Source organism: Pelmatolapia mariae, linkage group LG3_W (assembly GCF_036321145.2).
Source record: "Pelmatolapia mariae isolate MD_Pm_ZW linkage group LG3_W, Pm_UMD_F_2, whole genome shotgun sequence".
Taxonomy (NCBI): Eukaryota; Metazoa; Chordata; class Actinopteri; order Cichliformes; family Cichlidae; genus Pelmatolapia; species Pelmatolapia mariae.
The window spans coordinates 70765587-70781233 of NC_086229.1; the positions used below are offsets into that span (position 1 = coordinate 70765587).

General features: G+C 41.8%; 1 protein-coding gene across 3 annotated transcripts in view; it reads right to left on the reverse strand.

Moving 5' to 3' along the window:
• LOC134624774 (zinc finger protein 665-like) overlaps nucleotides 1-15275 on the reverse strand; it is a 183040-nt gene extending 167765 nt beyond the window's left edge. The window contains exons 1-4 of one of the 3 annotated variants that reach the window (XM_063469820.1): nucleotides 15020-15275; nucleotides 5583-5672; nucleotides 3785-5137; nucleotides 2487-3535 (exon numbers count right to left, since the gene is read on the reverse strand). In XM_063469820.1, coding sequence (XP_063325890.1) covers nucleotides 3809-5137; nucleotides 5583-5600 — 1347 coding nt within the window. In that variant the 5' untranslated portion in view covers nucleotides 5601-5672; nucleotides 15020-15275 and the 3' untranslated portion in view covers nucleotides 2487-3535; nucleotides 3785-3808. Of the gene's footprint in view, nucleotides 1-2486; nucleotides 3539-3784; nucleotides 5138-5582; nucleotides 5673-15019 lie in introns of those variants that run through there. The other 2 variants (XM_063469819.1, XM_063469822.1) reach the window with 2 other exon arrangements.
• Between the last annotated feature and the right edge of the window lie 372 nt (nucleotides 15276-15647).

Below are 15647 nucleotides of genomic sequence, written 5' to 3' on the forward strand. Positions count from 1 at the left end.
AAGAAAACCACGCGTGTCAGATTTTGTGTTGCATTTTGTGCACACGCGCGTACCATCTGCCATCTAGCAAAGATACCGTCTGGCACAACTTCCTCCCACATTTCCGGTTCACGCGCGTGAGACGATGCAATTTTGAGGCGCGATGGATTTTTGTTGGACACTCGTCGAGGTGCGAATGTGCACGCGTCAAATTAGGGGCGTTTGGGGCGTTTTCGCTCGCGTCTATCGCGTTCGGTGTGAACCCACCGTTAACCACAATGGCTCTTAAAAACACTGTCTGAAAACTTCATGTCAACAGCACGTTTTTAAGGAAAATCAAACATATTTTCCTTGAAGATCATTTCAGAGTTTTTAATGAGCTGCAGGAACCTTGTTCTGTGTGAGTGGAGAACAGCCAAGTCGCCTCCTCTGATAAACCTCCACATGTACCACTGAAAACAGTTAAATTAGTTTGAATCTGAAATCATGGCTCAAACTACATGTTCTGAGACCATTTCTTTATTTTTCACACCAAACTGTTTAATAAGACAAACGTTACACAGAGTTCATCAAATATAAATAATGCTTTAACAGTATCAGTAGTTCATAATACAAACTTCAAATCAACAAGAAAACAGCTGCAAACATGTGGATCAAAATTCATTAAAATAACAACATGTGGACTTCAAGGACTAAATACACTAAAGTGAAAGGAGGAGCAAAAAATAGAAGCTTAACAGAATTTGAATTAAGTAAAATTAGTCACCTGTGATCTTTAAAATGGTCCAGATGTGTGCTGCTGTTTTTACCTTTCAACATTTCTTTGCTGCCACTGTGAATAAGATTGTGGTCTTTGCCTAATTGAATAAAGGTTACACTGACTCACTGCTCCATCTTCTGGTACAAACTGGTATTATATGGAAGTACAGCCCAAAACCACTTTAGCTTGAGTTTCTTTTTTTCTGGACATAAAGTCACAGCAGGTGTTGTTTCAAAGCTGGTGGACAGATTTAGTTCATTTTGGAGGTTTTGAGAGAGACTGCTGTGAAATTATTTGCAGTTTTGGGAGAAAATGATTTAAGATAAGATAAGATAAGATAAGATAACCTTTATTAGTCCCACACGTGGGAAATTTGTTTTGTCACAGCAGGAAGTGGACAGTGCAAAAGTTATGAAGGACAATTAGAATAAAATAAAATAAGAATACATACAGTACACAACTGTACAGAATAGAATAAAAATAAAAATAGAATACTATATACAGTAGAATAAAATACAATAAAATATACAATAGGATAAAAATAGAGTACAAATGCTATATACAACAGAGTGAAAAATACAACGGTTGCCAGAAAGATTATTGCACATTTGTGTTATTGCACATTTGTGTTATTGCACATTTGTGGATGTGTGTGTTTGATCAGTTAAAAGTCTTTGTTGTGGAGTCTGACAGCAGTGGGGAGGAAAGACCTGAGAAATCTCTCCGTCCCACACCGTGGGTGCCGCAGTCTCCCAATTAAGGAGCTGCTCAGTGCTGTCACAGTCTCATGCATGGGGTGGGAGATGTTGTCCAACAGGGATGACAGCTTAGCCACCATTCTCCTGTCACTCACCACCTCCACTGGGTCCAGAGGGCATCCTAGAACAGAGCTGGCCCTTCGGATCAGCCTGTTCAGTCTCCTCCTGTCCCCAGCAGAGATGCTGCCTCCCCAGCAGACCACACCATAGAAGATGGCTGAGGCCACCACAGAGTCATAGAAGGTCTTCAGGAGTGGGCCCTCCACTCCAAACGACCTCAGTCTCCGCAGCAGGTACAGCCTGCTCTGCCCTTTCCTGTAGAGGGCGTCTGAGTTATGAGTCCAGTCCAGTTTGTTGTTCAGATGAACACCAAGGTACCTGTAGCTGTCCACAGTCTCAATGTCCATACCTTGGATGTTCAGTGGTTGCAGTGGAGGATGTTTGTGCCTGCGGAAGTCTACCACCAGCTCCTTGGTTTTACTGGCATTGATCTGGAGGTAGTTCAGCTGGCACCAGTCCACAAAGTCCTGAGTCAGTCCTCTGTACTCCTTGTCGTCCCCATCAATGATGAGGCCGACTATAGCAGAGTCATCAGAGAACTTCTGCAGGAAGCACTGGGTGGAGTTGTGGGAGAAGTCTGCAGTGTAGATGGTGAATAGGAACGGAGCCAGAACCGTTCCCTGTGGGGCCCCCGTACTGCAGACGACCCTGTCCGACACACAGCCCTGAGTCCTCACATACTGTGGTCGGTTAGTGAGGTAGTCCAGAATCCAGGTAGTGAGGTGATGGTCCACTCCTGAGTTCTCCAGCTTGTCCTTCAGAACCGAGGGAAGAATAGTGTTGAAGGCACTGGAGAAATCAAAGAACACGATTCTCACAGTGCTCCCAGCGGTCTCCAGGTGAGCGAGGGAACGATGTAGGAGGTGAATGACGGCATCATCCGCTCCAATGCCAGGCTGGTAGGCAAAGTGAAGTGGGTCCAGTGATGAGCTCACAATTTACAACAGCAAAAGATTAAATATGAATGTAGAATTGAAATTTAACTGAGGTAACGCATTAAATGAATACATTAAAAAAAGAAGTTAATTTTGGAAACACTAAGAAAGTTCAAATGAAAGAAATTGATATATAAAACCATATCTGCCATTTTCATACATTATCTGTTTGGTAAAAAAAAGACATTCCAATAACTTTAATAATACAGTAACAAGTACAACTACTAAACACTACTGTGTCCTAAGTGAACAAAGAATAAAATGTAACAGGGATACATTTTAGAGAATTAAATCCCTAAAAGGAAAAAAAAATAAACTTGATATACATATCTATACATGCAGCTTCCTAAATGTAACATTAAGGATTATTCACTGCAGCTCCAGAAATCAGAGCTACCTCATCAGATCCAAGTGTGACATCAGCTGACACTCTTTACAGGAGATTCCATCTGAACTCTGTGGAGCCTGATCTCAAGGTTTTTAAGTCTGACCCTGAAACCAGAAGAGGATCTTTCTCTCTCTTCAGATTCATTGTGATCCAGTGATTTCAGTCCTGCATGATCAGGCTGATGTTTGCACAAAGCAGATAATGAAGTGAATGTTTTTGCACATTGGTAACAGTGAAACAGTTTATTTACAGTGTGGGATCGTTTGTGTTCGGAGTATGAACTGAGATTCCTGAAGCTCTTGTCACACTGGTCAGAGCTGAAGTTCACTTCCATGTGTGTACGTTCATGTTTGTTACGATGACCTGATTGTGAGAAGCTTTTGTCATAGTGTCTGCACTTGTATGGTGTCCCACACTAGTCACAGATGTGCTTTTTGACCCCACTGTGGAAGAGTTCATGTATTTTTAATGTACTTGGTGTGTGGAAGCCTCTCCCACATTCTTTACATTAGTTCATTTTGTCTCCAGTGTGTCTATGTTGATGTGGTTTTAGGTGCTGTTGATGATTGAAGTTTTTTCACAAAGGTCACAGAGAAACTTTCCCACCACCACAGTGACGACAGGGTTGAGAACTGGATCCATCCGCGTCGCTCTGCTTCTAAACAAAGACAGTGTAAGTCAGGGAATTCCTTTAACGTTTTTATCCTGAACGTCGCCTGAAATAAAGAGCATCTCTGCCAACGTCCAATTACATTTTACTGTTTACATTATAACACTCAGCTTACTGAGTGAAAATGAGTCTTCATTTTTCCAAACAGTTCATTCAGTATAACTCCATAAGTTTACTGATCAGACTTGTTCCAAACGCTCAGGTTAAAATTACAAGATAAAAATAAATACATACCTCACAGTAACTGCACTTGTAGAGTTATTTTCTGGTGTGGATCTGTTGGTGGATATTCAGGTGATATGGAGATTTAAAAGTCTTCTCACACAGGTCACATTTATAAGGTCTCTCCTCAGTGTGGCTAAACATGTGTATTTTTAACTGTGCATTTGTTGTAAACAGTTTCCCACACTGATCACAGCAGTAAACATCATTTCCAGTGTGAATCCGTAGGTGAATATTTCGGTAGTGTTTGTCACTGAAACTTTTTCCACAAAAGTCGCAGCTGTACGCCTTAATTCCAGAGTGGGTAACTAAGTGCCTTTGTAACTTTCTACTTTGAGCAAAAGCTTTACCACACAACTCACAGCTGTACGCTTTATATCCACTGTGGAAGAGTTGGTGTGTTTTTAAACCTCCAGCCTGGGTAAAAGACTTTCCACACAACTCACAGCTGTAAGGTTTAAATCCACTGTGGAAGAGTTTGTGTGTTTTTAAACCTCCAGCCTGGGTAAAAGACTTTCCACACAAATCACAGCTATACGCTTTAACTCCACTGTGGATGAGTTGGTGTTTTTTTAAACCTCCAGCCTCGGTAAAAGACTTTCCACACAAATCACAGCTATACGCTTTAACTCCACTGTGGAAGAGTTGGTGTGTTTTTAAACCTCCAGGCAGCGCAAAAGACTTTCCACACAAATCACAGCTGTACGCTTTAACTCCACTGTGGAAGAGTTGGTGTCTTTTTAAGGATCCAGCCCGGCTAAAAGACCTTCCACACATCTCACAGCTGTAAGGTTTAAATCCACTGTGGATGAGTTGGTGGTTTTTTAAGGATCCTGCCTCGGTAAAAGAGTTTCCACACAAGTCACAGCTATACGGTTTAAATCCACTGTGGATGAGTTGGTGTATTTTTAAGCTTCCAGCCCGGGTAAAAGACTTTCCACAAAAGTCACAGCTGTAAGGTTTAACTCCACTGTGGATGAGTTGGTGTGTTTTTAAGCCTCCAGACTGGGTAAAAGACTTTCCACACAAGTCACAGCTGTAAGGTTTAACTCCACTGTGGATGAGTTGGTGAGTTTTTAAGTTTCCAGCCTGGGTAAAATCCTTCCCACACTCATCACAGCTGTAAGGTTTAACTTCACTGTGGATGGTTTGGTGTTTTTTTAAGATTCGAGCCAGGGTAAAAGACTTTCCACACAACTCACAGCTGTAAGGTTTAACTCCACTGTGGATGAGTTGGTGTGTTTTTAGGCTGTCAGTCCGGGAAAAATGCTTCCCACACTCATCGCATCTGTAGGTTTTCTTTCCCTTTCTTCTGTGAGGTTTGTCGGCCTCCTGAGAGCGCTGACTTCTTGCCCCATGTTGGTCCTGCAGTGACAGAGATACAAACAGAGGCAGTGAGTGAAATGCAGTCGTGGAAAAAACTGAAACCCTCCATTAGTGGAATCAAACATGTCAACAAACACATTGTAGGTGTGTTAGCACCACCTTCTAGTGATGGTATCACATTACAATGATGTGCTACAATGAGAGTTGTAATGAAAATGACATTATTGAAGAAATATTGATCAGTAGAGAAACTCTTTTACTTAAGAAAAAATCCAACTGATGATATTGTCGTTTCAATGTGTGCTTATAAAATATGATTTTTGTATTTTCTTGTAACTTCTGTGGTTTTTGGTTGTGAATGTAGATTCTGTATATATGGAGGAGCCCAGGATGTAAAAGATAAAGCTGCTGTTAATGGGTTTTTAAAAACCAACCAGCTGTGCACACAGTTTCAATAACAGTGTAACTGTGATACTTTCCTCACCTTTTGTGTTGAAGTCATTGTTTCCTCTGTAGTGGCTGAGCTGAGTCCAAAATTGTCCCTCTGCTGCTCCACCAGACTCCTGTTACTCAGCTGGGACACACACACACACACATATATGTATATATACACACACATATACATACATATATATATATATATATATATATATATGTATATATATATATATATATATATATATATATATATATATATATATATATATATATATATATATACATACATACATACATACATACACATATATATATATATATATATATATATATATATATATATATATATATATATATATATATATATGTTACTGGTGGATAGCTGGATAGCGTAGTGGTTAGACTACACACCTTTGGAGCAGAGGATCGCAAGTTCGATCTGTATTCAGTAAGGGTCCTAAGGCTAGACTCCCTATGCTAAGCAAGCCTGAGCAAGACAGATAAATATGAAGGCATGCCGACTCGGACGTCGCCCGGATCAACAAGGTCCGCGTCAGGTGTTGAGGAACCAGGGCACCCTGACGACAAGTGGGTTACTGGAACAAGAAGGCATTGGTGGGAAAAAGACAAAAACAGGGCGTTGTTGGAATGCTACTACACAAGTAACCCTGGCGGAAGGGGCTACATGAATAGGATGAGGGACCTATGGATTCTTCGATACCCAACATCCACAATGACGGCGAAACAACTAGTAGCTCAGTGTTCCAACATTCGAAAGAAGGGACTGCTATCACAGCTAGAGATTGACGAGGTACAACATAAATGCTACGGCAAGGAGGAGTCAGGACGCCAGGTCAGGGGGGAGATATCATCACCCCCACCCGAGATTGGGTACATAGCCCCGAGTGCGATAGGAGAAGGATCGTTGAGTGCGAGACGAACTGACCTTAAAAATAGGATCATGGCCAAGCTTGAAACCTGGATCCCCCGTAGCCGGTTACCAAGATTACGTGAAGTACCCTCAGAAGGTCTGCTAGATGATGTTAATGCAGCACTACGGACGATACCTACAGACACGATTACCGACACTAACAAGCTGATCTACAATACGGCAGCAGTGATCAGTGAGATGCTTGGCTACAAGTTGAACAGCCACAAGGGGCAGTACCCTCCATGGAGAAGGAGGCTAGGAGGCTAAGATCAAAGTAGCACGGAGGGAGGTTAGCCAACTGACGGAGCAAGGATTTACAGCCTTGGCCAGCCGCTTGAGGAGGTACACCAGAGAGATAGATAAAGCAGGAGAATAAACCAGCTGTTCTCCACAGAACCAGCAAAGGTGTACTCTCAGTGGCAAGGGAACAATAAGAGAACAGCACCACCAAGGCTGGAGATGGAGCAATACTGGAAGAGCATATGGGAGAAGGACGCAACCCATAGCGGCAATGCTCAGTGGCTAGTGGATCTGAGGGCAGACCATAGCGACCTCCCTGAACAGGGCCCAGTAACCACCACAGTGGCAGATATCCAGTTGGACAGCACCAGGGCCCGACATGGTTCACGCCTACTGGCTGAAGAAGCTGACTGCACTCCACGAGTGTCTGGCAGCACAAATGAACCAGCTGCTAGTTAACGAGAGACACCCGGAATGGCTAACCGAAGGTCGTACAGTCCTGATCCCCAAGGACCCCAAGAAGGGACCGGTCCCATCCAACTACCGACCAATAAACTGCCTCAGTACTACATGGAAGCTCCTGTCAGGCATCATATCGGCTAAGATGAACAGGCACATGGGTCAATACATGAGCGGGGCACAGAAAGGGATTGGCAAGAATACCAGAGGCGCAAAACACCAGCTACTGCTAGACAGAACAGTTAGCCGAGACTGCAAGACCAGACTGACCAACCTGTGCACTGCCTGGATTGATTACAAGAAGGCCTATGACTCAATGCCCCACAGCTGGATACTGGAATGCCTAGAATTGTACAAGATCAACAGGACCCTAAGAGCCTTCATCAGGAACTCAATGGGGATGTGGCGGACAACACTAGAGGCCAACTCCAAGCCCATAACACAAGTCACCATCAAGTGCGGGATCTACCAAGGAGATGCTCTGTTCCCACTGCTGTTCTGCATAGGCCTGAACCCCCTCAGTGAGATCATTAACAAGACTGGCTACGGATACCGACTACGGAACGGAGCAGTTGTCAGCCACATCAAGCTGTATGCCAAGAGTGAACGAGACATCGATTTACTGATCCACACTACCAGGCTATACAGCAATGACATTGGAATGTCGTTCGGACTGGAGAAGTGTAGTCGGATGGTAACAAAGAGAGCGAAGGTAGTCAGAACTGAGGGGATTGAACTACCATATATATATATATATATATATATATATATATATATATATATATATATATATTATATCTATCTATCTATATATACAAGGGCGTAGATTTGGTTTTGGCATTGGTGGGGACGGATGATTGAACCACCGAACCCCGCCCTGTTTCTTATTCTTTTTCCTTTTTGTCTTTGCTTCTTGATAAAAAATGGAGAAATATACTTGCCTACATATGCTATTCTGCATGCTTTAAAACCATTTAAAATTCATAGTTTTATATGAGAATTATATAATGTTAAATTACTATTAAACAAATGGCTGATTTTAGACTTTAGTTTACTTCAGCCATATTCCATATAATTCAGGTATCATACAAAAATAAAAAAAAAAGCTTCAAATACAGTCATGACAATAAGAATATGACTTTAAGGACCTAACAACATTACTTCAGTTACAGTACACCAACATCTCTGATACATTAGCACTAAGGGAACACTGAATGACCTGGTGGGTTTTTGTCCATAAAACTACTCATCTAAGATTACCACAAAGTAAAAGATCTCTCAGCAAAATTATGCAACATTTTAGGCACACTGTTGCCCCGATCAAATCAGTGAGCTGGGATGTTTTATTGTAAACATGAACTACTGTTACAACACACATGGACTAATGGTGCCCCACACAACAACTCAATGTCCACTATGTGAAGGAGTCTATACTATACTGTCTATACTATACTGTCCTGGTGGACATGGCAACACTTTTTTCATGGTTACATACAGTGTTAGACTGATGTGGGCCAAAGCCTAGCACATACCTGCCAACCTTGAGACCTCAGAATTAAGGAGACATTCAAAGAGGTTTTTACAGTGTTTACTTATCGGAAAAAAATAAGTTAAATGTCACCGGCCTGTTCCGGGGGTGTCCAAATTCAGAGGCTGCGTCCACCTGAGGACCCGGCCTTCGCGGTCTAAGTGGGCCGGGTCCTCCGAAAGCCGGGTAGACCGGAAATGAGCGACCGTGAAATTGGGGGGTCTAGCCTTCATAATTACGTCACCTTTGCCGTCTGCTCCTTGCTGTCTAAATAAAATAAAATATAACCGGACGCTTGCGTAGATTCTTGACCATCTCACACTTCTGTTTAATCAGTTTTCTGTTTGACATTTATTCAGCTGTGTGAAAACCCCGGAGGAACCCTCCCGAGGGATTAATAAAGTTTTATTTAATCTAATCTAATCTAATAACTTTAATCTCAGCCAAACCGATTTACTCACGAACAAATAAAACACTGAAAAAGGCCCAACAATAACATGTTTAAGTTATTTGAAGTTTACACAACTACATTCTCGCCTGAAAACATGTTAAAAGTTTATTTCGCGACCCCAGAAAGAGTAATAAGAGTGATATTAATACTAAGTAGCTGCAGTAGCAGCTATTGTTGGAAACTGGAATTGGCTGGGCCAATCTAGGATATAAAAATATATATACACATATATATATATATATATATATATATATATATATATACACATTGTTGTCCTATCATGTATGTATGTGCTCTTAATCTGAAAGGTATAAATACGGAAGTGTGTGTTCAATAAATGATGGCGCAAAGGAAGGCGTGTGCCTCTGATGTAAAACTCTAACAACGTGTATGTGGTTTATTCCTCCATGAGACGTACGAGTTACCACGGTATTTCTGCCCTAGAGAATGGAAGGTGCAACAGGTTATGGGCCCAGAAGGGATGTGGGAAGCCGGTGGAACCGTCTGTGCTTCGACGGAGACGAGAGAAACTACGAATTGTGGGAAACAAAGTTCTTGGGATACCTGCGGCTACTTGGGCTAAGGGCCGCCATTTTGGACGAGCCCGGCGAGTCGGAGGAAGAAGACAAGGACTTGGATGAAAAAAATGAAGTAGCTTATGCAGAGCTAATCCAAGTATTGGATGATAGAAGTCTTTCACTCGTGATGAGAGATGCCAGGGATGACGGACGGAAAGCGTTGAAAATTCTGAGAGAGCACTACGCCGGTAAGGGGACACCACTTGTGATTAGCTTGTACACGGAGCTGACGTCGCTACAGAAAACGCCCAGTGAGAGCGTCACAGACTATATGATAAGGGCTGAGACTGCCATTACAGCTTTGAGGAATGCAGAAGAGACATTAAGTGATGGACTGCTTATTGCAATGGTGTTAAAAGGGTTGCCTGAATCTTTCAAGCCGTTTTCCATACACGTAACCCACAGTGACAGAGCAATGACATTTAGTGAATTTAAAGCTAAATTAAGAAGCTACGAGAGCACCGAAGACAATGTGATGAAGGCAAACAACTGGAAGAAAGAGAGAGACAATACAGAAATCATATGTTACAACTGTGAGAAGAAGGGTCATATAGCACGTGAGTGTTACACAAAGGCCGAAAGGAAAGAACAAAAAGAGAAGCAGTGGTGCGGTTACTGCAAAAGCTCAACGCATAAGGACAGCGACTGTCGCCGACGAAAGAAGTTTACTGCTAAACACGTAACTGATGCAGAAGATCATAGTTTCGCGTTCAAAGCTAAAGACTGTGGAAATCAAGGGCTGAAACAGAGAGGCCTAATGGTTGATACAGGGGCTACTTCTCACATTATTACGGACATTCAGAGATTCAAAAGTTTTGATGAGACATTCACACCTAGAAGACACTTCATGGAGTTAGCTGACAGGACGAGGACGAGTGGGGTCGCACTGAAGAGGGGAGTTGTGGAGGTCTATCTACAAGACAGCGAGGGACGAAAGGTGAAGGCGACACTGGAGGGAGCACTTTACATTCCCTCTTACCCGCAAGACATCTTCTCGGTCCAGGCGGCGACGGCCAAGGGAGCCTCAGTAACCTTCAAGAAGGGCTGCAACCAGCTTATCCATAAGAACGGGACAAGGTTTCAGATACGTGAATATGAACGCCTATACTATTTGAACAGTGTTACATCCGATCATTATGTTGACAACGACGAATGCAATGGCTGTCATGATGTAGAAACTTGGCACAAAATCCTCGGCCACTGTAACTATGAAGACTTGGTTAAACTAGAGAACATTACCGAGGGTATGAAAATAAAAGGTAAAGCTAAACATTATCAAGACTGTGAAGTGTGTATAAAAGGGAAATTTATCCAAACCAGGAATAGAGAGCCTGACGAAAGAGCAGAAGAAGCATTAGAGCTAGTGCACACCGACTTGGCTGGACCGATAGAACCAGAAGCTAAAGACGGGTTCAGGTATACGTTAGCATTTACCGATGATTACTCAGGCACAATGTTTGTGTACTTTTTAAAGGCTAAAAGTGACACCGTAAAAGCAACTGAAAGATTTTTGGCAGACGCGCCCCCTATGGGCAAGTAAAGAGAATCAGATCAGACAATGGAACTGAATTTACATCTAAAGAGTTTCAGAAATTGTTAAATAAAAACACGATAAAGCATGAGACATCAGCGCCGTATTCACTTCATCAGAATGGGACTGCCGAGAGACAATGGCGAACACTTTTTGAAATGGCACGGTGTATGTTGATTGAAAGTAACCTGCCAAAGAGATTATGGACCTATGCTGTTATGACTGCCGTAGTAATTCGTAATAGGTGTTACAACAGACGCACAAAGCAAACCCCTTATTACATGCTGACAGGAAAGAAGCCAGACATGTCGAGGATGGGGATTTTTGGATCAGTTTGCTACGGTTACGGACACAACAAAAAGAAGTTAGATGCGAGATGTGACGAAGGAGTTTTTGTGGGTTATGATAAAAACAGTCCGTCGTATCTAATCTACTACCCTAAAACAGGACGAGTTCTTAGACATAGGTTGGTCAAGTTCCTCACTAAACCCAGACTATTCAGGATGATGACGATGGAGATAATGATTTGACTCCAGGGGACATCTTGCAGTACCCCGCTAGAATGGACAAAACAGGGAATGAACAGAGATCAAATGAAAGTATGATCCTTGAACCTGAAAGTGGCATTCAGGACAATGGCATAAATGACACACAAAACCCAGACAAACAGAGTGACAGAACAGAGTCTGAACGATATCCTAAACGAAACAGGAGAAGGCCAGATTACCTGAAAGACTATGTCCAAACTGCAGAAGATGACCAAACATCGCTGACTGTAGATTACTGTTACAGGGTGATGTATAACATACCAAAGACATTTGAAGAAGCTATGCAGTCATCGAACTCTAAGTGTTGGTCAGATGCTATGGAAGATGAAATGAGATCTTTGAAAGACAATAACACGTTCACTCTAACCACGCTGCCAGAGGGTAAAAATGCAGTGGGGGGAGATGGGTGTATGTGATAAAAGAGAACCCGAATTGGACTAAAACATTTAAAGCAAGATATGTTGCTAAAGGCTATAGCCAAGTTCAAGGCATTGATTACAAAGAAACCTTTTCGCCGACTGCAGATATGACATCAGTGCGTACTCTGATGCAATTAGCAGTACAGTACAACTTTAAACTCCATCAAATGGACGTGAAGACTGCTTATTTGCACGCCCCAATCGATTGTGAGGTGTATATGCAGCAACCAGAAGGTTTTGAAGTAAAATCAGACACAGGTGAAAAACTGGTCTGCAAACTAAACAAATCACTATATGGTTTGAAACAATCTGGCAGGAACTGGAATAAGATGTTACATGACCATTTATGTGAAAAAGGTTACAAACAAAATCCTGTAGACCATTGTGTATATTCCAGACAGACAGCGAGTGAGACAGTGATTCTTATCATCTGGGTTGATGATGTAATCATAGCTGCCAACAGTGAAGACGCTATTGAAAACGTGAAACAAATGTTGAATGAGAAATTTAAAATGAAGGATCTTGGTGAGCTCAAACACTTCTTGGGTATTGACTGTATACAAGAGAACCATGAGATAAGACTAAACCAGACACGGTATGTCACAAAAGTCCTGGAAAAGTTCAAAATGTCTGACTGTAAGCCACGTTCTACTCCTTGTGAACTCAAAAATGACTTTGATGCACATGGTGAATGTTGATTCAGGAAAATATAGAGAATTGGTGGGCAGTTTGATTTACTTAATGACCAGATTTGAGTTGGATAGTGAGTAAACTGTCACAATCTCTGTCTGAGCCAAAAGAGCATCATTGGACAGCAGCAAAACATGTGTTACGTTACCTTAAGGCAGTGGTTCCCATACTTTTTTTGCTGGGCCCCCCTTGTTTTACAAGAAAAATGTTCGCCCCCCCCCCCCCCCGGGTATTTTTGAACGCGCAGCTGTTTCGGCCACATTTTTTAAAACTCCTTTTTTTTTTTTTTTGCGTTTGCAAGGAATACAGTTTATCACGCAACGTCAAAGGTATGTGCCTTTTTTCATGTCACGCTGTGCGCCACGTTATTGTTTACATGGGATAAATTGCAGAATGGCAGATAGAGACGAAATACTGTTAATCTGACTCTGCAGGTTTTACAAGCTTATATATACAGGCAGTTACTGTCCCTGCATTTAGAAAGGCAGAGGCATCATGGTGTAATTTTTTACATCTAGTTGTTTTTTTCCTGTGTAATAATGTTCAACATTGCTATAAATACATTTTTCAAAAAATCGCTCTGGAAAATGGGTTAAAAAACATAAACAACTGTAGGATACTGTTTCTCCGTGATTTGAACAGCCCAGCGCTGCTCCTGATGCAGGGAAAACTAATTATGCAGGGAGACCTACCTCAGCACCTGTGCAGGTGAAACCAAAGGGAAGATATGATTCACCATATTTTCTAGTCTTTGGCTTAGAATGAAGTTGGTTTGGAAACATATTCAGTGATGCTTCATCTCCTGCTTTGCGTTTGTGTGGGCGCCCCGTGCTAGCAGTGTCCAAGCGTTGTCCCCCCCCCCCCCCCCCCTTTTCATGCCGCGCCCCCCCTGCAATACCTCTGCGCCCCCCCTAGGGGGCGGGCCCCACACTTTGGGAATCACTGCCTTAAGGGGACACTAAACAAAGAGCTGTGCTATAAAAGGACCGAAGGAAACCTAAATCTTATAGCATACAGCGATGCAGATTGGGCCACAGATTTGAGTGACAGGAGAAGTACAACGGGTTATTGTTTTGTACTATCCAAAAATGGGCCAGTCATTTGCTGGAAAACCAGGAAGCAAGCTACAGTAGCTTTGTCAACGTGCGAGGCAGAGTACATGGCGATGGCCGCCACAGTACAAGAAAGCTTATACCTCTCACAGCTACTTAATGGCATGGACATGAAAAGGCACTATTCACCAGTTACCATTCTTGCAGACAATCAAGGTGCAATTGCATTGTCCAGAAATCCTATAAACCGTCAAAGATGTAAACACATTGATGTCAAGTATCATTTTATTAGGTCTGCTATAACTGAGAAGGAAGTACAAGTTAAATATTGTGCAACAGAAGACATGGTAGCAGACATCATGACTAAGTCTGTAAGTAAAGTGAAAATAGATGAGTTTACGCATATTTTGTTTGGAACATAAATGTTTATCTGCGAATGTTATGTAAATATGTATATCATGTAAATGTGTAATGTGTAATGTACAGTGTTAAGAGCAAGTGGGGGTGTTGTCCTATCATGTATGTATGTGCTCTTAATCTGAAAGGTATAAATACGGATGTGTGTTCAATAAATGATGGCGCAAAGGAAGGCGTGTGCCTCTGATGTAAAACTCTAACAACGTGTATGTGGTTTATTCCTCCATGAGACGTACGAGTTACCACGGTATTTCTGCCCTAGAGAATGGAAGGTGCAACATATATATATATATATATATATATATATATATATATATATATATATATATATATACACATATATATATATATATATATATATATATATATACACATATATATATATATATATATATATATATATATATATACACATATACATATATATATATACATATATATATATATATATATATATATATATATATATATATATATATATATATGTGTGTGTGTGTGTGTGTGTGTGTGTGTGTGTGTGTATACACATAGATTATTTACAGTCTGTCTAACTCCAATATATACCAAGCAATCTATTATTCTCAACAGAGCTAAACTCAACATAAACTGAACCCACATTAAAGTTAGCTCGGTGCTTACCTTTAGATTAGCCCACAAACCAAGAGAAACTCCGTGATGAAGCTGGAAGTCTTTCCAAACAGGAAACAGATCAGGGAGCAGAGACCCACGTGGTTCACGCTGATCTCAGCTACGATCCAGGAGAAAAGTGTGTGCAGATCGATGCAGATATCGATCCAAACGTTGGTAGTGGTATATGTTCCTGTAAGTTCACTACTTTACTCCCGTTTCATGAAAAAGCAGCTCTCTCTGCTCGACTCCTCTCCTACACACACACTTTCTCCGCCCCCTTTTCCTGGCTCTGTGGTGATTTGTTACTGTGCGGTCACGTGACTCAGCTGCGCAACGTAACCACGTGGGGTGTTATTTTAAAATTAGCGCCTATCTCCTTTTCCTAAACGCTTTTCCTTGGCCTCGATGAAATCGTGGGAAGAAGAATTACTAAGGACTCAGGGAAAGAGAGGAGCTGTGCTGGGAATTGGAACAGCCTTAGGCTGTATCCCAATTCAGGTTCTGCAGCCTTAAAGTACGCAGCCTTAACACTAGAAGTCCCAGGCTTTTCTAACCCTCTGTCAGCCAAGTGGAAGCTAACTTGGCTAGTTTGTTAGCATCAATTCATATGTATATTGGGTCGTTACCTGAGAATTGT